Here is a 25,666-nt window from a genome sequence, read left to right on the forward strand (position 1 = left end):
TTCTTCAGCCATCTACTTTTAAGTCTCAAATTCTCAAGCCATGATTGAGGTGGCATCCTAGTGAATCCTATGCACTCCTCTTACATTATGACCAGGCATGCTACTCATTATATTTCAATTTGTAGAAACTAACTGGGAGGGGATTTTGTTGTCCAAATCACCAGAAATAAGGGAGTTTGGGGGAATTACCCAGTTGTCCATTCAGAGTTATAAAACTACCAAGCCCCTGGGGGCTTAGGCTGTGGCCTATCTGGAGATGGAGGACTGCATGAGGACTTTATCCCTGTCTTTAAGCTTCTCAGGAGCCTCCTGTGGCCATGCTTGGTGGGAAACCCTGCTCTGGAGTTTACATTCTTCATCTGCTTGGCTTATCTGGAGAAACGGTTTCATTCATTCCTGGTGTGTGGGAACAAAACTGACTCCAGACAATCTGTGGTTCTTAGGTAGAAATAATGTACTGCAGGGGAAGAAAAGGGCTGTGGAGGCAGCTCTGGGAAATCTGGAATATTTTGAGTGTGGTCCCAGTGCCTGCAGTGGGGAGTGGACAAGCTAGCCTCCTGACGCCCCTCTGGTTATTGCCCTTAGTAGCTATCTTGGATACATTTTGGAAGTGTGGGTGGAACAGGACACTGAGTATGGAGACTACGGCCTTTACTGAAGGCAGGAAAATGAGCAAGAGAGGATGGAGTAAAACTGCCGAACTCATTTTCAGGAAGGCTGAGTGAGGCGACAGTGGTCTTTTTAGGGGAGGAAGGAGAAGGAAGTAGAAAAATTACAATTTGTGAGAGAGCCATACACTCATATGCAAGGGATTCTGTCTGGGCTTCAGACAGATCTGGGTTCATAGTGATTAGTAAGTTTCTATAGCCTCAGTTTCTTCATCTGTGAAATGGAATAGTGGGAAAGGTATCTTAGGTTTTGTGAATGTTACATAGCCTGGTACATGGCAGGGGCATAGAAAATCATTGCTCTCTAATCTTCCGCAACCCTGATGTGTAGTTCCATCTTCTGCAACCTCAGATGTGGGGGGTAGAGGCTGAGGCAGTGAGGAGGCCACAGGGAAGGGGATAATGTGGGAAGAACGAAGCCATGGGATTGAACTTGGAGACAGCTCACCATCAGGGAGATGGGAAGCAGCATGTACTGAGCCTAGCCAGTGAAGCCTGGACTACACACACAGGTATTAACTTTGACAACAGTCTCCATTAGTAATAGCGATATTGCTAATAAGAGGAAGCACTTGAAACACAAGCTTGGCAGGACCTGGGCCAGCTGCTGGAATCCTCAGGGACACCTCCCTGCATCAGGGCAAGTCCTGTCCCATCCACCTGTTCTTAACAGTTGGCACCTAGGCCAAGCTGGGACCAGGGCCCATTGTAGTACCTTCTGTGTCACTGACCATGTCAGACCATTGCTGGTAGACAGATCCCCCGAAGGGTGTCCACACAGCTGAGGAGGGATCTTTCCAACACGGCATACATTTGCTTCAACTTTTTTTTTTTCTGTTGGTGTGTGGTCTGGACTTGGGCACTGTCCCTCAGTTCTTCAGCTGAAGGCTAGCACCACAGCACCACTTCCTTTTTCTGCTTATGTGGTGCTGAGGAATCGAACCCAGGGCCTCATGCATGCAAGCCAAGCACTCTACCTTAGAGCCACCTTCCTAGACCCTTGCTTCAACTTTTTAGGAGAATCAAGTAGCCTTCCAGGCCCTGTACTCTGCTTGCCTGGAGACTCATTTCTATCAGTCTTCCCCATCCTTTCTTTTTTTTTGACGGGGGTCCAGTTGTGGGGCCTGAACTGTGGGCCTGGGCGCTGTCCCTCAGCTCTTCAGCTCAATGCTAGTGCTCTACCACTTGAGCCACAGTGACACTTCCGGCTTTTTTCTTTTTGCTTATGTGGTGCTGGGGAATCGAACCCAGGACTTCAGGTATGCAAGGCGAGTGCTCTACCACTGAGCCACCTTCCTAGCCCTTCCCCATCCTTTCTGTACCACAAGCTTCTCCTTTCTCCTTATCTCAGCCCCTTGGCCAAAGTGATTTTTCCTCCTCCCTTTTTCCTCATCCTCTTTCTCAGCCTGGTTTCGACTGGTCTTGATTTGTCCCATTATTCCAGCCTCTCCTCTGCCCCTGACAAGAAAAGGTGTTTCTTAGCTTTACCCTGTCTTGAAAACATCCTAATACTCTCCATCTCCATCAGTCTAGGCTTCTCTGAAGATGGAGGCCTTGTGTCCTCCATTCTCAACATCTATTCCCATGAAAGCTCAGAAAGTCTCTGTGAACTAATGGGTAAATCCTAGTGCTGGGCACTGGTGGCTTACTCCTGTCATCATAACTACTCAGGAAGCTGACATTAGAGGATAGCAGTTCAGAGCCAGCCCAAGAAGGAAAGTCTGTGAGACTCATATACAATTAAAGAAAGTGGAGCTGTGGCTCAACTGATAGAGCCCTAGCCTTGAGCACAAAATCTCAAGGTCAACAACCAGGCTCTAAGTTCAAGCTCCAGGACCAGCACCAACAAAACAAAACAGAACAGCCACCACCTCCAAAGACCTTAATGTGATGGATAAAGTTTGTATTAATGACTCCTCTGCATACTTGAAGTGATGACAGTAGCCAATGCTTGGTGATAACTTCAGGGAGATGGGGGTGGAAGGAGCCACATCTTTTTTCCCCAAACACTTCTTAGAAGTGCTTGTGAAACTTTCTCTCTAAGAGGCTCATGGAAGAATGAGTAAAGTCAGGCAGGATCGAAACAACAGTGTTACTCATGCTCTGGGCTTTCCAGAATGGAGCCAGGTCTGCAGGCTAGGTTGTGTTTGCCCCTTTTCTCTAACTAGGAGATTATTGAATCTCTTTTCTATAAAGCAAGCAAGCTTCTCCTTCATGGTTAGTTGAGGACTTGAGGAAATACTCTGCGATTACTGCTAGTAAAAAAATTGAGCAACATATTTTTGGTCAGGAGCTTAACCTGCTATTATAACATTGTTCCTGTGAGGAAACTTGATTCTTTCCTTTTGGTAAACATTAGCCTTTCCAGGAATGGAGTACACAGTCTGAGAGGGGGAACCGTGGGGCAAGGAACAATCTCCCACTTGGAGATCTACCTAAAAGCTGCACCCCAAATCCTGCTCCTGTTATAGGCATCTTTCCTACACAGGTGCTGCCTGCTTAAATATTTGACAAACAGATGAAAAGTAGCATGGCCCAAACACTGCCTTGTGTCACCCCTAAATCTACGCCACTGTCTTTTTCCTCTCAGCAGTTGGTAGTTCTATTCTTTAATTCCTTTTTTACTTTCGCTCTTTTCCTCCCTCCCTCCCCTCTCTCTTTTTCTCTTTCTTCCTTCCTTCCTTCCTTCCTTTCTTTCTTTCTTTCTCTATCTCTTTTTTCTTTTTCTCTCTCCATTTTTTCTTTCTTTTTTAGCTGTTTCTTTTAAAAATTTTTATTTTATTGTAAAGATGCTGTACAGAGGGGTTACGGTTACATGAATAAGGTAATGAGTACATTTCTTGTCAAATATTGTTACCCTCCCTCTTTGTTTTTCTCCTACTATATCTTTTCTCTCCCACCTCTCCCACTCCTCCCTCTCAGAAGTAGTAACGTTCGGTTCCAACATAGTGTCTTGTGAGTATCATTGTTGCAATGGGTCATCCTGTGTCCTTGTTTCAGCATTTTGCTATTCCCCTTCCCCTCCCCAGATTAGATAATTGTATATGCAAGATGTAGGGTACCAAAATCAAGTACAGTGACAACAGGGAATATAACATATGGAGAAGAACAGACAAAAGAAACATAAAAAAATCACATAGTACATTAACAACAATGATGACAAAGAAAAACCTCTTGTTTTCATATCTTAGGGTTCATATTGTTTAGCATCATCTTATATGGTCATATGTACATAGCTTTTGAGCTTTATAGGTCCATTGGTTTCCCTTCCTCCCTCCCTCCCTCCCTCCCTCCCTTCCTTCCTTCCTTCCTTCCTCCCTCCCTCCCTCCCTCCCTCCCTCCCTTCCTTCCTTCCTTCCTTCCTTCCTTCCTTCCTTCCTTCCTTCCTTCCTTCCTTCCATCCTTCCTTCCTTCCATCCTTCCTTCCTTCCTTCTATCTTATTGTTGGTTGTGGGGCTTGAACTCAGGGCCTTGGCGCTGTCCCTGAGCTCTTTTGCTCAAAGCTAGTGCTTTACCAGTAGAGCCACAGTACCACATCCTGTTTTCAGGTGGTTAATTGGAGAAAGAAATCTCATGGACTTTCCTGCCCATGCTGGCTTTGAACTTCAATCCTCAGATCTCAGCCTCCTGAGTAGCTAGGATTACAGGCATGAATCGTAGGCGTCCAGCTTCTTTAGTTCATTTTTTTCTCCCTATTCGCCCACCCCATCCTGATAGGACGTCCTGGCTTATGCCTTTAAAGAAGGTCTGGAACTGACCTCTCTCCTGTTACCTCACAGGTCCTTAGCCTTCTATAAGTCTTGCCTTGGTCACAGCAAGATTGCCCAGGCTGATCACCCTGCTTCCTCCCTTTTCCTCTACAGCTTAGTCTCAAAAGGGAAGGCAGAATGATAATTAAATCTTTCTCCTGCTCAAACCCCTCCAATGATTTTTCAAGGTCAAAGTCCTTACACTGTTCCCAGAGGACCAAATCTGTTACTCATCTTCCCCTTGACTCTCCATTCCAGCCACACTGGCTCTGGTCTGCTTCTCAGACATCTTGTGACTTTCCCCTGGCTGTTTTATTTGTCTAGAATGGCTCTCCAGATTTCTGTATGGTTGAGTCCTCATCTTCAAATCTTGGTTCAATTATGTTCTCAGTGAGGTCTATCACAGCTGCCTTATTTGCAATTGCAATGATTGTCTATCTTACTCTTTATCATCCTTATCTTTCTTTAATTTGCAGCCCTTTTCCCTAACATACTATATAATTCATATGTTGTGATGGTTGCTAATTGACTCACTTTATCCCCATCCTATTAGCTTCTCAGGATGAAGTATAAGACAGGGATCTTTATTTATTCACTAATATACTTTTTATTTTTGTCATTCATGGGGCTTGAACTCAGGGCCTGGACTCTGTCCCTGAGCTTTTTGCTCAAGGCTAGCACTCTACCACTTTGAGCCACAGTGCCACTTCCCATTTTCTGGTGGTTAATTGGAGATAAGCGTATCATGGACTTTGGCTGGCTTTGAACAGTGATTCTCAGATCTCAGCCTCTTGAGTAGCTAGGATTACAGGCACAAGCCACCAGTACTTGGCATTCATTACTATACTTAATTCCCCTTAAGATGTCAGGTATATAGCAGGTAGTCAATGAATATTGTTTCAAAGAAACAATAGGATAGGGGGATGTACCTCCAGGCCCTGAGCCTGAGAAGAGGTGAGAAGCTATTGTATACTGACAGTCATCTAAAATGCTCTCGGGGTTCAGAGCTTATCCCACTCATCATGCTGCTCAGAATCAGGAGATTTAGCAGTGGAATCTCCCAACCTCAGACTCATCTTCTTCCATGAATAACAACAACGCATTGTTCACCAGAATGTTCCTGCCTGCTGCATGAACCATTTCATTAAGTAAGCCTTGAGGATGCTCTTACTGTGTGTGAGTGATGGGGCAGGGCTATTAAACCTGACCCTTCCAGGAGTGTGACCAAACTCCCCAGGGAGGCAACTGAACTCATTTTGGGAAATTAAAGAATGAAGCACTTAGCTGTTGATTCAGCTTTGAGTAAGCCGGGAGAGTTGACGCCAAGGGATCACTGGAGGGAAAGCCTCTGAGTAGGTGTGCCTGGGGTTGGGCCTTGAATCACTTGCTTGGAAAGGAAGATGGATGGAGGAGTGCATACCAGGCTGGGAGATAGAAGAGCCTGGAAAAGGGGACAGAGTGCATGAGAGTCTCCAGTGGAGGTTGGGCAGGCAAGATTCCAGTCTGTTTGAAATGGAGGCTGTGGGTAGAAGCTGCTGATGGAAGCACTCCCTTCCCCCTACCCCTGCCTCCCCTGCCAACCTTAAGGTCTCCTAGGGCTAAAGTTAGAACGGGTGAAATATGTGTGTCATCTGCTTCCTAGCTGGATATCCGTTCTCCAGGCCAAATGTCCTTATTTCTTCTGTCGCCAACTGACCACCAGTGCTTGTTTCCTCTCCTTTTCCACAAACTTCCTCAGCCTGGACATTGCAAGATGACTCTTTTCTTTAGTGTTCAGACCTGGCTGACTCAACCCTCCAGGAATGAGGCCTGGCTCTGCTGGCAGCACTGATGCCATGCTGGCTCCCTGAGGCAAGGGGACAACTTGGTGATTGTGTTTGTGTCCTTCAAAACGGGGCTGTTGCACAACCTCACAGGAGGCTTTGTAGTGAGGGGAGGTCAGAGTGTCAGGGGATAGTGTACGACAGCCTACAGCATCTCTAGGACTAGGAATATCTTTGCCTGAAGATCCAGTCTTCTGCTGGCCTCATCTGTCTGCCTCTCTCTTTCCTAGGTAATCTATTGGTCCTTAGAAGTATCTAGGACATCTCCTTCCCAGCAGCCAGGAACACAGTCTACTTTTAGCCCTGCTGTAGCTCTGTAACCAGTTGTGAGCTCTTATACGGGCAGGTACTGGCAACGCCTTCTTCACTGGCATATTGGGGTCTCATTTTCCCAGGCTCCTGCCCTCAGGCAGCAAGTCTTGATGTTCTTACATAAAAGGATACCCAATGACATTTGACCTGGCAGATGTTATTTGCTTCTGAGGGACAATCACAGCATCTAATAATCCAGATGCTTTGTAATGAATGATGCATTATCCTTCTGTGTTTGACCCTGTCCACTTGATCAAGTCGCTGTCCCTATGGGAAGCCTTCCCCTAGACCACATCCAGAGACTCTACCTAGACATTCTGTGTGGGACCTTCTATGCTTCAGGAGTCGCCATGAGGTAGGGTGGAGTCAGAGGTGATGAGGTCAGGAGCAGTTCCTCTTGTCTCCCGATGCAGCTCTAGCATCTCCAATATTATCCTCAGATTCTAAATGTTCCAGGATTATCTGGAAATGATAAGCAGGACTCAAGCCAGGTGGCTGAGGAACTCACCAGGACACTTTGGGCCCAGAACAATTTGAGTTAAAGGTAAGAGATCCTCTTTGTCCAAAGACATCTTGCAACCCCTCCATCCTCAAGTTCATGATGAAGGACTCTGATAACTGATTTGCAATGTGAAACAAACAAACTAAAACTACTTGACTATATAAGCATAGGTTGGGAAGGGAATCATGCAGAAATGGTCTTTTCTTTAAGTCAACTTACACTTAAATTACTAGGTTTCACTGAAATTACCTATATTTGGCCAGTTTTCTTGATCAGTCATGGAGCTTGAACTCAGGGCCTGGGCTCTGTCCCTTAGCTCTTTTGCTGAAGGATAGTGATCTACCACTCTGAGCCACTTCCAGTTTTCTGGTGGTCAAGTGGAGATAAGGGTCTCATAGATTTTCCTGCTTGGGCTGGCTTTGAACTGAGATCCTCAGGTTTCAGTCTCCTGAGTAGCTAAGATTACAGGTGTGAACCACCAGTGCCCAGATCTTGACCAGTTTTTTTTTTTAACTTGTAAGTATGATGGTTTTTATGTGATTCAACCCAATATATTGTTCGGCTTCCATATATTTTTAAAGACAAATGAACTCTTGACCCCATCCTATGTGATCTTCTGTCTTCATTGCTAGTTTGGGTGAATTACACCTTGAGGTGCCTTGTTACTTAGATCTCAGTAACAAGCCTCTGTGGCACCCTTGACCCTCCCTCAGCCAAGGGCACTAAGCCCTCTAGATTTTAGCTCCTCTATATGTATTGGTTCCACCCACTTCTCTCGCTCTCCCCCTTCATTTCCATTCCAGACTGCCATCATCTACTGCTAGGAAGAATCACTTCATCACCCCCTCCTTCCCCCTTTTCTCTGTGCACCATGCAGTACCAAACTAGTCCTTTAAAAATGCAAGTCAGCTCATGTCATTTCTTTTCTTAAAGCTCTTCAGTAGCCTCCTTTCACATTTATAATTAAAATTTAAATCTTACCATGTCCTACCAGACTCTGCCTGACCTGACCTCTGCAACTGTCTCAGTCCAGGGTCCTGCTTGCTCATTACCCTCTGGCTGTGGGGATCTTTCCTTTAGATGTTCACATAAACCAAGATCTTTCCAGAAGGGCTTTCATACTTGCCAGTTCCTCAGCATGCAGCATCTCCCAACTGCCATTTTATTAATTTGTACTCTCCTTGCTGGTTGCAGTTTGAATAGCCCTTCCTCAAAGAAGCCCTTTGTGTTGTCCTCCCACAGTGACATTTTGTTATTCTTGTTTATGGTTATCAGTGATTTTCTTCTGTACAGTTTAGCACAGTTTTAATCAAACATATATGCTTATTTGTTCAGTGTCTGTCTCTGCCTACTGGATTGCAAGCTTCCCGAGTGCAGAGACATGTTGATTCTTAGTCTCTGGCATGCAGTAGGTACTCATTAAAAGTGTACTGAACTGGGCACCAGTGGCTTATGCCTGAAATCCTAGCTATATAATAAGATGACATCTGAAGGATCAGAGTTTGAAGCCAGCTAGCAAAAAGCTGGGCTGGAGGTGTGGTTCAAGTGGTAGAGGGCTAAGCAGAGCAAGCATGAGGCCCTGAATTCAAACCCTGGTACTGACAAAAAATTAAAAAAAAACATAAAAAGGTATGCAGAATGATTGTGAAGAGAGACGGAGCTCAGTAGGCTAGGACATCATGGTTTGTTGTTCCAGGTTGACTTCAGATCCATGCCGTTGTGCTCCTTCTGGACTGAAGTGACAAATGAGGGTTTCCTCTTAGTCACAGAGGGAGATCTCAGGTTCAGTGGATGGATGGATGGATGGGAGTTGTGATAGACAAGAGTCCCAAGGGAGGCTAATTCATAGTCAATCCTGCCTTAATTATAAATCATACTAACAAATCCTTTTTTTTTGTCAGTCATGGGCCTGAACTCTGGGCCTGGGCGCTGTCCCTCAGCTCTTCAGCTCAAGGCTAGTGCTCTACCACTTGAGTCACAGCACCACTCCCAGCTTTTTCTGCTTATGTGGTGCTGAGGAATTGAACCCAGGGCCTCATGCATACAAGGCAAGCACTCTACCACTGAGCCACCTTCCCAGCCCCTAACAAATCCTTATATGAACTCTTAGACTCATTGAGCATACCAGGACTCGGTAAGAAAACTGCTCTGGTCCTGAGCACTCCTTTTCTTACCCTCATCTCTAGCCTAGAGTATATTGGGCTGTGGCTCCAAACACGTAGATCCTCTGGCACATCTGTCTTACCTCTACCCCCTCCCCCTCAAGCTACCTTAACACCTAGGGTGTGTATAGAGAGGATTTGGTCCATTTGGGGCAGGATGAACCCAGGAAGGAAGGTGGCGAATTCCCATGTGGGCAGGAAATTCATGGATCTTGGATTCATGAAGTATAGCTTGCGAGGAGTAGTGAATCTAGAAGGGTGTCCCATTGGCTTCTTGAGGGTGAGCCAGAGGGGGGCTCCTGGGGCCCAGGCTGAGGTAGCGACCTTCTTGCCTTGGTGCAGAGGTAGAGCTGCCTCTGTGTGCATGTTCTTCCTGGAATAACTGGGCAGGTAATGGAATAACAGGCATCTGGCTGTGCTTGTCCTTTAGGAATACAGCTTCTGTTAACTGTGTTAACTGCAGCCTGGTCTTGGCTGAAGTGTTGGGTGGTCACTGTGGTGTCTGGTATAAAATTCTTTTTCACATGAGTGATACTAGGTAATACGGTAGTCTCTATCTCTCTCCTGTACCTCTCATTCTTCTTCCTGGAGTGTCTGTGCCTCAAATTGGTTCTTCCCTTACCACAGTCTCCTATTAAAGGTACCACTGAGTATGAAGAGGTGTGCTTAAGTGTGCAGGAAGAGTCCAAGGCGCTGTGTGTGTAACAATGGTTAGCAATTTGCTGGAAATGTCAGGCTATAAGGCTACTGTTATCAACAAGATTTGTGTGTGTGTGTGTGTGTGTCTATGGGGGACAGCAAAATGTTTTTGAGCAAGAAAAAGAGAGAGAGAGGGCCAGACTATCAGCAGATTGTGGCTGGTGGGATTGGCGCATGGTGAGTGCCTGAGCCTGGTGAGGGGGACCACAGTGAGCACCTAGAGCTCTTAGCTGGCTGAATGTAAGCAGATGTGGTGGGCCAATCAGCGCACAGGGAGGGGTAGTGGGTAGAGCAAAGACCTCTTCATTTTCTCTCCAGCAAGGCTAAGTTTCAGTGACCTTCCCTGACCTTGATAGCTTTCTAAGGAGCCAGAGCAGCCCTGTTGGGGTGGGATGTGAAGGTCAACAGGGTGGGTATATCAGCACTTTGGTCCAGCTAGGATCCCAGCTTGGATCCTAGTTATTTTTTGTTTGTTACATCCAAAGACTCTTGACAGATACAAGTCTTTTCCCATTCTTAAATATTCTAAAGAACACAAACATTTCTTTGGCTGTATATTTTATATTCACTTATTTGGTTTATGTGCTTTTGTTCAGTGTTTTCCTGGTAATGGTATTACTGATGCTTGAGTTACCTCTACCAATCAATGAAAGTTGGAGATCAAGATGAAACTTATTTGCCATTGCTGCCAATCACTTTGTTCTGGAAAGTTCTGACACTTCTTCCAGTCAACATACCCAGAAAAAATGCAGACGAAATGAAGGCTGAACATGTCTTCTTTAGCAAAAGCAGGGCTTCTTTCTGATACCCTTGGAGAATCTTCTCATTGGTCTCTTTTATCCTGCTGTATATTCAATCATTATTTCTTTCATTTATAATTAATTTGTAATATCAGGAGGGTCTTATATACTGTTTGGGAAGCAATATGAATTGGTCTCATCTTGCCTCCCAACTTTAATTGATTCATAGAGGTAGCTTGAGCATTGCAGCTGGTCTCTTCAGAAAAAGTGTCATAATTAATTAGCCACATCTGACATGGCGCTGGAAGGCAGATTCTGGATGTATGTGCCATATACTTGTCATTCCGAATGCAGAGTCCTTCCTAATAGTTAACATGTCCAGTGTATGATCTTGCTCTGAGATTATATTTGCTTAAGCACATTCATTGAAACAGCTCATTTCATATTTGGCTTTCTTTATCTGTTAATGGTCCTTCCCTGGTCGTCTGGTGCAATGTGAGGAGCTGCTGGATTGAATTATACAACCTAGAGCTAATTCTGACTTTATTCTAATTATATCCATCTGGGGAGTAACAGCTCTGGGGGCTCAGCTTTCCATCCAAGAAATGAAAGCCTTGAACTAAATAACCAAGAAGTTTCCTCACAGCTCAAATACAGTGTTACTTATATGAGCCAATCTCTGTCTCTTAGTGACATGCTTCAATGACCTTAGTTATACAGTCTGGGCTTAGGTGATAGCCCTTCAAATATTTGCAGTCATGCCCCTCTGAGCTTTTTGGTCCAAAGTAAACATGACCAGTTTCTTTAATCACTGCTTGTGAGAAAGGGTTCTGGATTTTTCACCATTCTGGTCATATACCAGTATCTTCCTGAAAGTATGACAACCCACAACCTCCTGGTTATCCATGTGTGGAGCCTGTCCCTACTGGCAAATAATGCTGCCCAAGAATCTGTGTATGATTGTGTTTTGTAGTTTTGCATCCTTTCTTCCAGGCTGCCTGCAGAATAGATGCAAGGAGCCATGTTGTCAAATCTGGAAAGGGGAGGTTCTTCCTCTAGAAATCAGTAAGCAATCCAAGAGTGGATTTCAGAACAGGTACGACTTCTTCATAAATTTAGAAGATTCACCAAAGATGCCTTTAATTTTCACAGCAGTTTCTTTCTTCTGCCTCCTTTTTTTTTGATCTCCAGGTTCTCTCCAATCTGTCCGTTCCCCTCCCTATTTGAGCCAATCACATCACATGACCCCATGACCCTAGTAGCTCTTGAGTTTGTCCTTTGCACAGAAGAACAGGTGTAAGGGCTGTTTGTTTAAGGAAAATAAAATGGAAAAAAGAAAAGCAAAAACAGATTTGGGGAGGGCTCTAATCTGACTGTAAATGTACTGGAAACGAGGGTGCAACCGTTATTCTGGTAAAGTATGACACCCTGATTGATCAGGGTGTCAACATCCGAAACCCAAGGAACGGATGAGCTGAAGACCATCCTGGTCTTTATTCTTTGACCCTGCTCCTGCTTAGGGCCTTTGCATTTTCTGGTCTTTCCTTGTGAAGGATTCTTGGTCACTGCATGGCTCACTCATTCATTTTCCTGGGCCCTGGTTCCAATGTCACCTCTTTAGAAAGTGTCTTCCAATCATTTTATTTAAGATGAACCCTCTCTTCAAACACTTCTTCCCCAGCCCTTTCTCAACAGAACCTATCAGCACCGAACATAAACTTAATACCTTATTTACATGACCTCGCTCATAAACTCCATGAAGGCCAGAGCTTTGCTGTTCCTCTCAGAATATGCAGAACCTGCAGTTTATATCTGTGATGACATAACTTTTCATTCACATTTTTTTCTTTTTCTGTTCTTTTCCTCTATGCAACCCCTTTCCATGCCAGTAGCCCACAGGCAGAGGCCAGGCAATGGTTCAGAACCACAGTTTGCTCTGGCAAGGGACACTATAAAAGGCCCACAGAGACAGGCCTGCCATAAATCCAACCCATGCATGATGACAGAAGTGTTAAGGCACTAATCTCAATGCTTATTAGCACAATTATTGGTGTTACAGGAGCATTTTGTGATGTTCAATAGCAAGCTAGTAAGTCTCCTAGTTGACAAGTGAGTCGCTGGGGATGGGAATACAGTTGATATGTGCAGTACGGGCCTGTTCAGAGACAACTCACATCAAAACCAACCACTGTCTATACAAAGTTGTCAAGAGTCACCGTGTGCAGGGGAACACTGTAGCCTCCATTCAGAGGCGAGATTAGACACGAAGGGAAGAAAGGGGCAGTGGTGCATGCTTTTTGTTTCTTTATAGAATCATCAAAACTTATTGCTAGACCTTGGGCTTTCTTTCTCCTATCATTTTTTAGGGCTAGGCCAGTTTTGCGTACTTCAGTGATCTGGCATGAGGAATGCCTCTAGGTGGCAGGTCAGGGCAGCACAAGTGCTAGGCTGAGTGGGCATATATGCTGTGCAGGTAAACTTGGCAGGGGAAGGTGATAGGAAAGAAGTGGACACTGAAGAGGGATAAGCATGAGTTAAACCAAGGACCAACAAGGAACTCTCAAGCGAGCCCGAAAAGGAAATGTAGGAGCAGTGGAGATGTGAATCTGGAATTCAATTCTGCAAGTTATTTGTCCAAGGTGAAGTGACTCTCCAGGCAGGGGGGGGAAGAGGGAAGGTCCTATAGCAGGATTGACATCCTAGGTGGAGGGACTGAAGCCACCTGTGAACATACCCAAAATCTACTGCTGTTTCATCAAGAACGTCTTTATTATGAGACTTGAGTGAGGCCCCGGAATACAACCTGGTTACATTGGGTGGGAATAACTGTGAACCTAATTAGTCACTTGTTCTTAAGGGTAAATTTCACTCATCAAGCTTTTTTCCCCCTCCAGTGGCAATAATAGCTTAGACTTGTTTTCAACCAGAATCAGTCAATGGCAGAATGCATTTTCTAAAGATGGCCACAATAATCTTTTCTGTCCCATGTATCAAAATGACCTTGATGATCCTGTTGAGTGATGGGGTCTTGTCTCTTCCTTATACTTGGCTGGCTCTTCTGCACTTGCATCTAAAAATGAATGTGGCAGATTCTCAAATACCTTGGCATCCTTCCCCTCCATAATTTTCCTCTTTTGTAGTAGCTTCCTCTCCCAGTCTCAGACAAAAAAAAAAAGACTTGCCATGAACTCAACTGCTTTTCTTGAAGATATACAAGAGTTTCTTGTTGGCAGAGGCATATTTAGTCATCTTTTTCAGGTCACTGTGCTTGAGAGTAAAGGAAAAACCTCAGATACCATCCTCAGATCATGCAGGAGGTGACAAGATCAGTGGAAATGGCAAGGATGTCTATATACAAAGTATTATCAGGAAAATGGCTTCCATTCCAACTGTGGGATGTCAGTCATTCTAGGTCATCTGTAACTACCATTTACCTTTGAGAGACCATGAACTCAGATAACCTCAAAGACCTTCAGGTCTAAAAGATAAGGCCCTGTCTCCCACCTCTGAATTTTATTTATTCTAGGCCTTGCTTCTTGACAATACTTTGATTCACTGGTCGTGGGTGATTTACTTTCTCTGAAGTTCAATCACCTGATGTTGTTTAGAGACTAGGATTCAGGCCGGAAGCAATTACTTGGTGCCAGTTGGGCAATACTTTTATGTATGGTGGAGGAGCAGATGTCTCAAATACTCAAATCTGTGGATCCTGGAGAACCTAGGATGTTTTTTCAAGGAGCATCCTATTAGCCCATCCTGTCCACCGGACAGCCAAGGAAGGGCCGAGTTTGTTCAGGTGCTGCCTATCCTCCCAGTATGCTGGCTGTCCAGTTTGATCCTGAGAGGCAGGACTGGAAGTTTCCAGGCACTAGCCATGTCCCAGAGCATCAAGCGTCGGGGCAGGGAAGCTCTCCATGATCCAGGTCTCAGCTTGTGTTGTTCTTCATGGCACATCCTACACAACAGGGTTCTCTGTCTCGGGAGCCACTTCATCAGTGCAGACATCCGTCTTCCTTTTCCCTGGTAATGACAAAAGTGCCAGGAGTTACCTTTTCAATGTTTAGCATTTTGGCATTCTTGCTCTGGCCACTGAATCTATGTGTGCTAATGCAGTAAGCTCAGGCAAAGGAATATCTCTCCTTATCCTCCAAAATCTGGGGGTGGGGTGGGGGAGGAGATTCTTTAAAAAGAGGAGTTCTTTCTAATGTCTTCCTGTGCTATAGATATGGCTTACAGAAGGTATAGAGAGGACTGTGATGGGCCTGGTAAGTAATCAGAAGCCACATGGCAGAATTAAGACCAGTATGTGATCCCTTGTGTGTAGATCCTTTCCACTATCCCAGGTGGTTGGGTCCTCTCTGTCCCTTCTCAGGGGCTAAAGCTACTCTTTTATGAACCTTGAAACATCATATAGTCTGAGACCATTGGTACAAAATATCCAGAGTAGACAAATGTGTAGTGATTAAAAGTGATCAGTGGTTGTCCAGGGTTGTGGGAGGCATGGGAGGATTTGGGAGGTATTTGCTAAGTGGTCATAGAATTTTTTTAAGTGGGCAATGGGAATGTTTTAAAGTTGGTTGTGGTATTGGATGTACAACTCGGTAAATATGCTAAAAGTTATTGAGGTGTACACTTTATAAATAGATGGATTATACAGTGTGTAACATTTACCTTAATAAGGGCTTGTTGTTGTTGTTGGTCATAGGCTTTGAACTCAAGGCCTGCTCAGGATTTTCTTGCCTGGGCTGACTTTGAACTGTGATTCTCAGATCTCAGCCTCCTAAGTGAGTAGCTAGGATTATAGGTATGAGCCACTGGCACCCGGCTAATAAGGTTGATTTTAAGGAGCTGTTCTTGGGCTGGGAATGTGGCTTAGTGATAGAGTGTTTGCCTAGCATGAATGAAGCCTTGGGTTTGATTCCTCAGTACCACATAAACAGGAAAAGCCAAAAGTGGCTCTGTGCTTCAAGTGATACAGTGCTAGCCTTCAGCACAGAGAGGCTCCAGGATAGAGCCCAGGCCATGAGTTCAAGCCCCAGGACTGGCAAAATAAATAAATAAATAAACAAATAAATAGCTGTTCTTTTCTTGGAATCTACCTTCTTTCTGTAAATAAATACTGGAGACTCTCAGGGGCAAAGGGCTAGGGCCAGATGCTATGCCTGTAGACAGAGCCTGTAGGAGGAGTGCAGTCTAAGCTGCCACCAGCTCTCCCTGTCCCCTGGGAAGAATATCAGCAATCATGCACTTTTTGCCTCCATGCTTAGTGGATGTGCCAAGATGCTGGCTTTCCAGGACACATTCACTGTAGTGAGCTCTCAGTGCTTCTTCTTTGCTGATCCAGGGACCAGCAAGCTCAAACAGTTGGATGTAAAAGCAGCCACAGAGCCTAGGTCAGTCCAGTCCATTTTTCAGGGACAAGGCGTCTGGGAGCAGAGAGAAAGCTAAGCTGGGTGCAAGACTCAGTGTTGTTGCCTGATCTCAGATTCCCCCCATCCCCCCCCCCTTTTTTTTTTTTTTAAAAAAAAGGTGGCACTGCCAGGCATTGTCCAGGGAGGGGACTTCTCTCAGAGAGACACTTTCTAAGAATGGTAGGCAAGGAGAGGTTGTGAGTCCCTGGTACTTTTTCTCAATACATATTTATCAATCCTAGTCATATTTTATGGACCATTGAGTTCTAGGCACCACTGGTAATGCCCCATGGTGACCTAGTGACCAGAATTCAGCAAGGGAGTGTCATTAGCTCTGTGATCAGGATAAAAGCTGAAATTAAAGAAAGTCTGCACCTAGCTGTGGGTATATGGAGGAGGCTTCCTGGAGCGGGCTAACTTTGAAGATTTAAGCCAAATAGAAAAGGGGATTTGAGAGGAAACTCCCAGTCAGATGGAATAGAATGTGCATAGGCCCTAAGATGTGTAGGAGAGTATGTCATTTGTAGAGCGTTGAAAGAAGACTTCACACAGTTCAGTCTACTTGAACAACGCATGAGATGAAGAGGGCCAAGAGACAAGGCAGGAAGAGGTGAAGGGAATAGGTCATCTGGAGCCTAACATAAAAATGGAAGAAGGTTCAACCCAAGCTTCCTACCCAGCAGATTTACCTCCTTCCCCATCTCCTGCACCTGCTGGATCCCTCTTACCTGAGCAGGGGCCACAGTGCCATACTGAGAAGAGACCAACCAGGATCAGGAGCAGCGAGACTGGTACCACCACCAGTAGCACATCCTTGTAGGAGGTCTTCTCTGATGCTGGACACAGAAGGGTTGGGTCAGGGGTGGACCCAATGCTTCACCCTCCCTCCATCATTGATCCCTGGCCCCTGGCATACCTGTCTCATGGTTGCAGCTCTTCCAAGGGGTGACTGTGGCCACACCCCAGCTGACAGGGTTGGAGATGATGCAGGAATAAGCCACATCCTTGTCTCTCAGTCCTACCGAAATACTTAGCACCTGTCCCTCTGTGAAGAGGCTGTGTGGTTCAACATCAAGGTCCATTGTCCCTTCTCGTCGCCAGCTATAGGTTATGTCACTGATGTTGGGACCCAAGCAGGACAGGAAGACCTGGCAGATGTTAGAGGGCTGAGTATCCCCTGTTACAGCAACGAACACCTGAACTGTGGGCCTTGGTACTGCATCTGGGTAAGAACAGCAGAGCAGATAGTCATTACAAGGATGTTGGGCCCACCAGACAGAAGCTGAGTCTTAGGCCAATATCCAGACACTTTGTGAACTGATTCCCTCCAGTGTCTCCTCCTTCTGACACTCATTAATTTGCAACTCTCCTAAGCGTGTGATGCTGTTTCAGATCTTTCACGCTTCTTTGTAGTTCATTGGCACACATAAATGATTTCTCTCTCTGTCCTCCTTAAGAGCTCCTATGTAATCTTCAAGACCCAGCTTGGACATATTAAAGTCATTAAAGTCTAAATTGTGAAATTTTCCCTGTTATTTCAGGAATGGCTTTTAGCTTTCTAAGCAGTCAACAAGAGATAACAAACACTTATTAATTCAGGCAAGAAAACACATCCCTGGGGATTTGGAGTTTATAGTTTAGTAAGAAAGACAGATCCTGACAAATGACTATGAATAGCTAAAAAGGAATAATGAGAAGGGTACAGGACAATATGATTTTAAGGAGCTCTTTCTTGTTATCTCAATAACCTTAGCAGCCTAGTGTCAGAAAATAGGTGTTCAATACCTAGGCCACTGAGCAAATTGGTGTCCTGGTACCCTAAGCAGTGCCTTCCTCATTGCTATAGAGATTGATGAGTAAATCTGAATCTCTGTGGCAATGGGGCCAGTGGGAGAGCATTACAATGTCAACGGGAGTGCTCAGTGTCTGACAGCATTCCAGAGTCAAGCAGAGTAAAACCTCCTTAATGCCAGCTCAGTCTGGTGGGATTTGTGATATGAAAAAGGAAATGATTTGCTGGGCATACTAATAGTATAAACAAAGATTACAGGGGGGATATTTACACCACTTAGGAGGACACTCGGCTTCCAAACACGATCAGGCGCAGTAGAAACACCCATCGACATGTCTCGTAACTGATCTGCTAATTCACATCATTCTTATCTATTGTCAAAGCAGAGCTCCTAAGGATGGCTGCTTGGCAGCTTCCTGCAATTAGTTCTAATCACGCTATGTATTTGGAAGCAATAAAACAGCAATTTCCTTAAAATCTGTAATTCAGATACTGAGAACAAGGCATTTTAGAGCTTAGCGGTGTGGGTGCTGTGTGTATTGTCACATTGAATGTCCTCATTTAACACATGCAGCAGCTGAGAATCACAAGGGGGGAGGGGCTGTAGGGCTTCCATGGTTGTGGGAGTTAGTCACTGTACAAGGGCATCAGGCTAGAGGGTTGGAGTGGGGTGGGGTGTGTGTGCTGAAATCCAGCCAGCAGTCTGCTTGCCAAGATGTGCAGCCTGGCTCAGGGCTTTGTGTATCCAGGAGGGCATCCTCTCATTGCACATCTGTACTGTGAATGGCTCCCCCCAGGGAGGCCTGATAACTGTCTCTGAGAGTTCAAGATGCCTCTCTGGTTTGCTTATAGCCTTCCTTTCCTCTGCTTCCTTTTTTCAGTTGCTATCCCTACTTTCCATTCTTGATTGATTGATATCGTGTGTGTGTGTGAGTGTGTGTGTGTGTGTGTGTGTGTGTGTGTGTGTGTGTTTTATACCAGTACTGGGGCTTGAACTAAGGACCTTAGTTTTTTTGCTCAAGGCTGGCACAGTATCATTTGAACCACAGCTCCATGTTTGGCTTTTTGGTGGTTAATTGAAGATAGAAGTCTCATGGCTTTTCCTTCCTGGGTAGGCTTTGAACTATGATCCTCAGATCTCAACCTCCTGAGTAGCTAGGATTACAGGTGTGAGCCATCAGCACTGGGACCTACTATGCATTTGGATTTTTCTTCTTTTTCCTATTCATATTTTGGTCCACTATTTCCACTGAAATTGTGGTTTAGGAATCCCTCTCATCTCTTCCCTAAGCCATTAGAGAGATGAATGAGACTAAAAGACATTTTTTTTTAATCTGTCGTGGGGTTTGAACTCTGGGCCTGGATGCTGTCCCTGTGCCCTGTGCTCTAAGCTCAAGGGAAGAACTCTACCTCTTGAGCCACAGCGCCACTTCCAGTGTTCTAGTGGTTTATTGGAGATCAGAGTCTCACGGACTTTTCTGCCCAGGTTGGCTTTGAACCACGATCCTCAGATCTCAGCCTCCTGAGTAGCTAGGATTACAGGTGTGAGCCATTGGTGCCTGGCATTTTTTTTTTTTTTTTGACTAGCAGAAATGTGTAGAGACAGTGGAGGAATGGAAGGGGGTGGTGGCGGAGTGGAAGGGGGCGGTGGAGGAATGGAAGGGGGCAGTGAAGGAGGGTTTGTTGCAGAACAAAGCCCACTCTGCTCCCGGATAACTCAGCTATTCCAGCTGCAAGGGATAAAAGCAGCAGCAGGGACCACCTGGAAGATCAAGTGAAGCAGAAAATCTGCTTAATGGGGTCCTGCCAACCCAGAAGAACATGAAAAATAAAAGCAGTTGTTTTTTAGCTCTTAAGTTTTGTTTATTTTGTTTTATTTATTTATTTATTTTTGGTTAGTTGTGGGACTTGAACTTTGGGCCTGGGTGCTGTCTCTGAGCTTTTCAGCTCAAAGCGAGTACGCTATCACTTTAGCCACAGTGCCACTTCCAGTTTTCTGGTGGTTAATTGGAGTCTCACGGCCTTTCCTGCCTGGGCTGTCTTTAACCGTGATCCTCAGATCTCAGCCTTCTGAGTAGCTAGGAATACAGGTGTGAGCCACCAGTGCCTGGCTAGCTCTTAAGTTTTGAGATACTTTGTTTTGCAATGATGAATGACAGTGAATCCAGGGATAGCATCTACTTAAAATGTCTCTAAAAATAAACCACCTCTTTTAACAAAAACAGGGCTACATTCAATGCACAGATATGAAAATGGAACCAGATAACTTGAGGGGATGGGTAGAGAGACATTGATAGAAGGCGTATCCTTAATCAAGGTACATTATCCTCATAAATGGACACATTGAATTTGTCCAACTACTTAAAGATAATAAAATTAAAAACAAATAAAATAATTCAAAAATAAAAAGAAATGCAGGGCTGAGAGTATAGATCAGTGGTACAGTCCATACTCAGCAAGTACAAGTTCTATTGTCAATCTCTAGCACTCAAACAACAGTAGCAGCACCAACAACCACACACACAAGAACCCCAACAACCTTGGCCGGGCATAGTGGCTCATGCCTAGCTAGGTGTAGGTGTAGTACACACGTAGCGGAGTGTAGTGGCTCATGCCTATAATCCTAGCTACTCAGGAGGCTGAGATCTGAGGATTGTGGCTCAAAGCCAGCCCAGGCAGGAAAGGCTGTGAGACACTTATCTCCAATAAACCACTCAGAAAACTGGAAGTGGTGCTGTGGCTCAAGTGGTAGAGTGCTAGCCTTGAGCTGAAGAGCTGAGGGACAGCGCCTAGGCCCAGAGTTCAAGCCCCATGACCAAAAACCCCTAAAAACAAAAACAACCAACCCCCCCAACAACCAAACTAAAGAGAAATACACACCCAAAATTGTGGTATAATTATAGTAAAAGTTGACTCTAATTTATAAATAGAAACTGTTATGTTGTAATTTATATTTTAATTAGAAGTGGTTTTTTTAAAACTAGGAAATAAAAAACATGCTGGGGCTGGGGTAAGGACCACAAAGGGAAGGTGCCCAAAAGGAGGGAAGAGGTGAACAAATGTAGCCATTATGTCCATGGAAGATTATGCAAACATTGAACTCTGTAGTTGGAGGGTAAGGATGGGAGTGGGAAAAATGGGGGAGAGTGATGGCAGGGTTGGCATTGGTGAAGATGGATTGTTCTACATAACCTGACATATGGAATTGTCACCTCTTTGTACAACTACTTAATAATAAAACTAAAAATTTTTTTGGTGTTGCTGGGGTTTGAACTCAGAGCCTTGCATTTAGTGGCAATGTTAAATATGTAACACTTTCCTTTTTAGTTGTACAGAAAATGATTGCATAACATAATCTATGGCGAGACATTAGAACAAATGGATAGGAGAGAGCTTAGTATCATTGCATTTTACCTTCATGGTCACTATCCACCGGAATATCATAATGCTTACTTTACAAATGAGAAGGTTGAAGGTCAGGGAGGTAAGAATTGAGTCCGAGGCTGCTAAGCCAAGAACAGATCAAGTGGAGTTCAGATAAGGACAGTGGGATGGCGAAGCTCAGCTGCCCCAGGCAGGCGCTCACGTGGAAGTATCCGGGGAGTTTTCTTCGGTGCGATTGCCAGGGAGCAGCTGTTCCCTGAGTTAGCAACGTGATCAGAGACCAAAGTTTTCTGGAACTCACCTCTCCCCAGGTGCCGTGACTCATGATTTCGAATGCTTTGTAGAAGGAGAGGGTCAGGACGCCAATGTCACCCACACTCACCGTACACCTTGAGTTGCAGGGTTTGGGTCCAGGCCCGGCCTCCTGTGTCCACCATCAGCACAGAGAAGTTGCCGCTGTCTCCAGACTCCAGGGGCCCAAGTTCCAGGCTGAGGTTACTGTGTAGCTGAGCTCGGCCCAGGAAGCGGGAATGGTACAGAGTCTCCAGGGAGCCCCTGAAGAACGTGGCCAGGAGTTCCTCCGAAGGCCACAGAGATCGCCAGATGGCTTCACGAACTTGAAAATTGGGCGGGTGCTCTACCACCAGCAGCACAGAACCCCCCACCTTGCTCAGCACTTGAGCACAAATAACTTCAATAAGTGCTGGAAGGACAAAGACCCTGGTCAGCCTACCAGTGAATGCTTCTTATCTCTCTCTCTCATGCCACTGAGCTGCCCTGGAGTAGATAAAGGCCCCTCCACCCACACTCTCTATACTTAAGTTGAGTCTAGGTATTGGGGATAAAATAAGCAGGAAGAGAATTTCATTGTAGTCTATTTATGTTGGTCAAATAGGAAGCAAGTAAAGAGTATGTTAATGGGGGCACAGGTGGATCATGTCTTCAATCCTAGCTACTCAGGGAGTTGAGATCTGGGGATTGAGGTTCAATGCCAGAAAGGGCAGATAAATCCTCAACTCTCTTATTTTCAAGGTGGCAGAGTGCCAGCCTTGAGTGAAATAGTCAAATGAGCTTGTGAGGCTCTGAGTTCAAGCCTCAGTACTGACAGGCCCAGACACAAAGTACGTTAAGTATTGTGACAGGAAAATGAGTTGGTCCTAGGACTAGGAAAACACAGGTAAGGTGATAGGGATTTTCACTTAGCCTTGAGGAGCTGAGAATGGAAGGAGCTGGAATCAACTTGGCCAAGCAATGGCTGCTGGAGGCAGAGGGAAGAGCAGAGGGAAGAGGACCTGGAGGGAGTGTGTGTGGAGGAACTCAAAGTGATTCTCTGCAAGGAGAGTAAGAAACTGCAGAGGTGGTAGGAGCCAGATTGTTCTGAGACCCGAAAGCTGCATTGGACTTGGGGCTTTTATCCTTAGAGCAATGTGTGTGTGCATGGTGTGATGTGTATGGGGTGGGGTGGGGTGGGGGGGGTGGGGAGGGGTGGGGTAGGAGGGTGGGGGAAGTGGGTGGGGGGGAGGGGGGAGTTGCATCTTGGATGGGCTTTAAGCAGTAGAGCGACATGATTAGATGCATGGTTGGGAAGATCACTCCAGCCAGGGGTATAGAGAATGCATCCAAGACTGAGGCTGTTTATATTAATCCAAGGGGGCGGGGGAATGGAGACTTGACCCTGGGGAAGGAGCCTCAGGAGAAGTGGGACCAACCAAGAGATTACTAATCCTAATTGGAAGGATTTAGTAATAGATTAGATCTGGAGAGTACAGGAGGCAAAGGAATAGAGATGGTTCCCAGATCCTTGGGACCCATTGGTCCCAAGGTCCCAGCACTGTGAGCTGGAACTGGGGGGAAATGCACAGGGGGATGCTTGATTTCTAGGGGGATTGATTTGAGTTTGAGGTGTGAAGAAGATATCTCTGCTTGGAATACCCTCCTGAGTCCTTCCCTGGCTAATTTCTTCCCATTCTTGAAATTTCCCTGCTTCCTCCAACCTCCCCTATCTCTCACCCCAGGTTACAACTCTTTCTGTGCTCCCCGTAGTAGCCAGGCACCAGCACCATGCCTATTGTTATTCTATTAGTATCTGCTTCTGAGTCAGCACCTCCCATCAGACCATGAGTCTTCGAGGCCAACAACAGTTTATTTCATCCTTGTACTCCCAGTGCCCACCCTGTTTAGGATCAGGCTACAGGAGAAACTCTAAATTGTGCTGAATTTGCTGAGGACTGACCCTGTGCCTGACACTGCAGCAGACATGAGAGATAGTGCAGAAGAAAGGCTGACACATCATGGACCTCATTGTTGGGAACTGGGTTAAGGATGGGCACTGAACTGGCAACAATAACTCCAATCCCTCATCCATCTCACATCTCTCTCTAGCCCCAGACATTTCCATCTCGCCTAGACATGGCTTCAGATCCGGTGTTAATACAAAATGCAGACAGAGCATGTAGAGAGAATTGCACTGGATGCCAGTCGAGACCTATGTTCTATTCTGCCCTGGTGTTGACATAAATCAGTTGTGTTACATTCAGTGTATCATCCTCCTTCCCTAAGCTTCAGTGGTCTTGCCTGTAAAACGTGGGGCCTGTATTGGATCATATTTACTCATCTCTTGCCCCAAAGAACCTAAAATTATTTAAGGGCTAAGGATATTGTCCAATATCCCTATGGTTAGATCATCTGTTTAGTGTGCAGAAAAAGCAATAATTATTTTTTCAAAAAGTCCACATGTTCAGTGTCTAATTCCAAGTACATACCCAATGACTTAAAAGGTTTTAAGGATCTTTTAACAACTATAAAGTGTCACTTCCCACACACATTTAGAAATGCTGAAGAAACCTGAAGGGCTTTTAGAACCCCCAGGGCCAGAAACTCAGGCAGCGATGATGGGCAAAACAACAGGTGTGTCTCTGATAGAAACAGTAGCATTGTGGCCTTTGCTATATATCATGTGACTCCCATCCCTCAGCCTGCAGGGGCTGACACTTGTTGATAGAGAGGGAAAGTCAGGCATCAGACTGATGGCAGGATTTGCCCAGTGCAGAAGATGCCCCTTAGCTCAGCCATTTCAACATCTCGTTGTCAGCCATTCTCAAGTTCATAGGAACCATACTGAAACCTGCTTTAATTTCTCCTTCCTACTTAATATCCACCCTCCCCTTCCTTGCACAGGCTGCAGAGAGGGACCCTAGTGTTCCCACAGACTACCGAGAACACACTTCTTAGTCCTGCTCCCGCTCTCCAGGCCTTCCTCTTCTCTACCCAGACTATATGTAGAATTCCCACGTGCTACCAATGCCACAGCCTCCCAACTTTCTCTCCGGATCAGCAGTGCTCCTGGTTTGCTTCTAATTTTCCTGGGCCACATGACTTGGGGCATAGACGCTTCTAGTGCTGCAACCTCTTCCCATCCAGTATTCTCGCGTCCCGCTTTGTATCCACTAGCTTGAAATGTTGCCCCAAAACTTGCTTCACTCTCCTCTTCTCCCCCCGAGCTCCTGGATTCTCATCTGGCTTGGTGGTAGTGGTAGGTAGGGCTGCTCAGGGGTCTGAAAGGGGCCTTCAGCACTCTGAGGATAGGTTGTCCACCTCCCCCACTTACCTTCCCAGAGAAGCAGACGCCAGAGAGACCACATGGCCATTTTCTTCCTCCAGAGAGGCAGGCAAACTCCCTTGACAACCCAACTTCAGAACATTGCAGGGCCAAGGCGGATGCACGGGAACAGCTGTGGTCTTCTTCTGGAAAGTCCCATATTAGGAAGGAGGAATCTTGACTCAGAACAAGATACCCCGAAAGTGAAAACATCCACAGTAAAGTGGAAGTTGGCAGCAGGCTTCCCTGGACCTTGCTGGGGTTTTGAGAGCAGATTCTTGTAAGTCAGCCTCTTTCCTGTGCACATGGCTGGACGATGCATAGTGATATGCACACCTACACAGCCCACGTGCTGCTCGATCACTGTCACCAGGCCTCACTGCATCCAGCCCTGCCCAGTTCTGTCCGGGCCTTCCCTACAGCCACAGAGAGCCTTCTGAGTTGCAGTGCTGACCAAATCACTTCCCCTCTGCTGGAGAGTTCTCTCTTGGCTTCCTGTTGCTCTTGGGATAAAGACTGAACTCTCAGCTCAGCACGTGAGGCTTTGGTATACCTACTCTGCTTTCTGGCTGTCTCATCCAGAATGATCTCTTTTCAGAAGCACCTACGTTACTTGTTCCTCCACCAGGCATGAATGGGGTTCCATTTATCCTTGCAGACCTGGCTCAGCTTTGAGCCCAGCCAGGTTGTCATTCAACACTTCCTGATGTCAAGGGGAGTGAGAACTGCTCCCGCTCTGTTCCTTTGTGTGTACAGATTCTTCTCTCACTGCCCTCAGCATATCACCATGGCAGTTTTCTGATGTTCGCTGGTTAGACGGTGATGG

At 45.7% G+C, this 25,666-nt stretch overlaps 1 protein-coding gene and 1 non-coding gene across 3 annotated transcripts; both read right to left on the bottom strand.

Annotated features, from left to right (window-relative positions):
- Positions 1-12,518: 12,518 nt before the first annotated feature.
- On the bottom strand, positions 12,519-12,651 carry LOC122109781. Its single transcript, XR_006147749.1, has one exon. It is a non-coding gene; the product is annotated as a small nucleolar RNA SNORA42/SNORA80 family (small nucleolar RNA).
- A 928-nt stretch (positions 12,652-13,579) lies between these two features.
- On the bottom strand, positions 13,580-25,209 carry Slamf8 (SLAM family member 8). 2 transcript variants are annotated; one of them, XM_042681913.1, is made up of 5 exons: positions 24,850-25,209; positions 21,625-21,820; positions 16,983-17,288; positions 16,795-16,902; positions 13,580-14,675 (listed from the first exon to the last, which is right to left on the bottom strand). In XM_042681913.1, exons 1-5 carry the CDS (start codon positions 25,051-25,053, stop codon positions 14,611-14,613), a joined length of 879 nt encoding a protein of 292 aa, XP_042537847.1. In that variant the 5' UTR covers positions 25,054-25,209; the 3' UTR covers positions 13,580-14,610. The 2 variants fall into 2 exon arrangements, with proteins under 2 accessions (XP_042537847.1, XP_042537848.1); XM_042681914.1 differs by having other exon boundaries at positions 21,625-21,945; positions 24,850-24,966.
- Between the last annotated feature and the right edge of the window lie 457 nt (positions 25,210-25,666).

The sequence above is a fragment of the Dipodomys spectabilis genome, unplaced genomic scaffold (assembly GCF_019054845.1).
Source record: "Dipodomys spectabilis isolate Male_0828 unplaced genomic scaffold, ASM1905484v1 ptg000069l, whole genome shotgun sequence".
Taxonomy (NCBI): Eukaryota; Metazoa; Chordata; class Mammalia; order Rodentia; family Heteromyidae; genus Dipodomys; species Dipodomys spectabilis.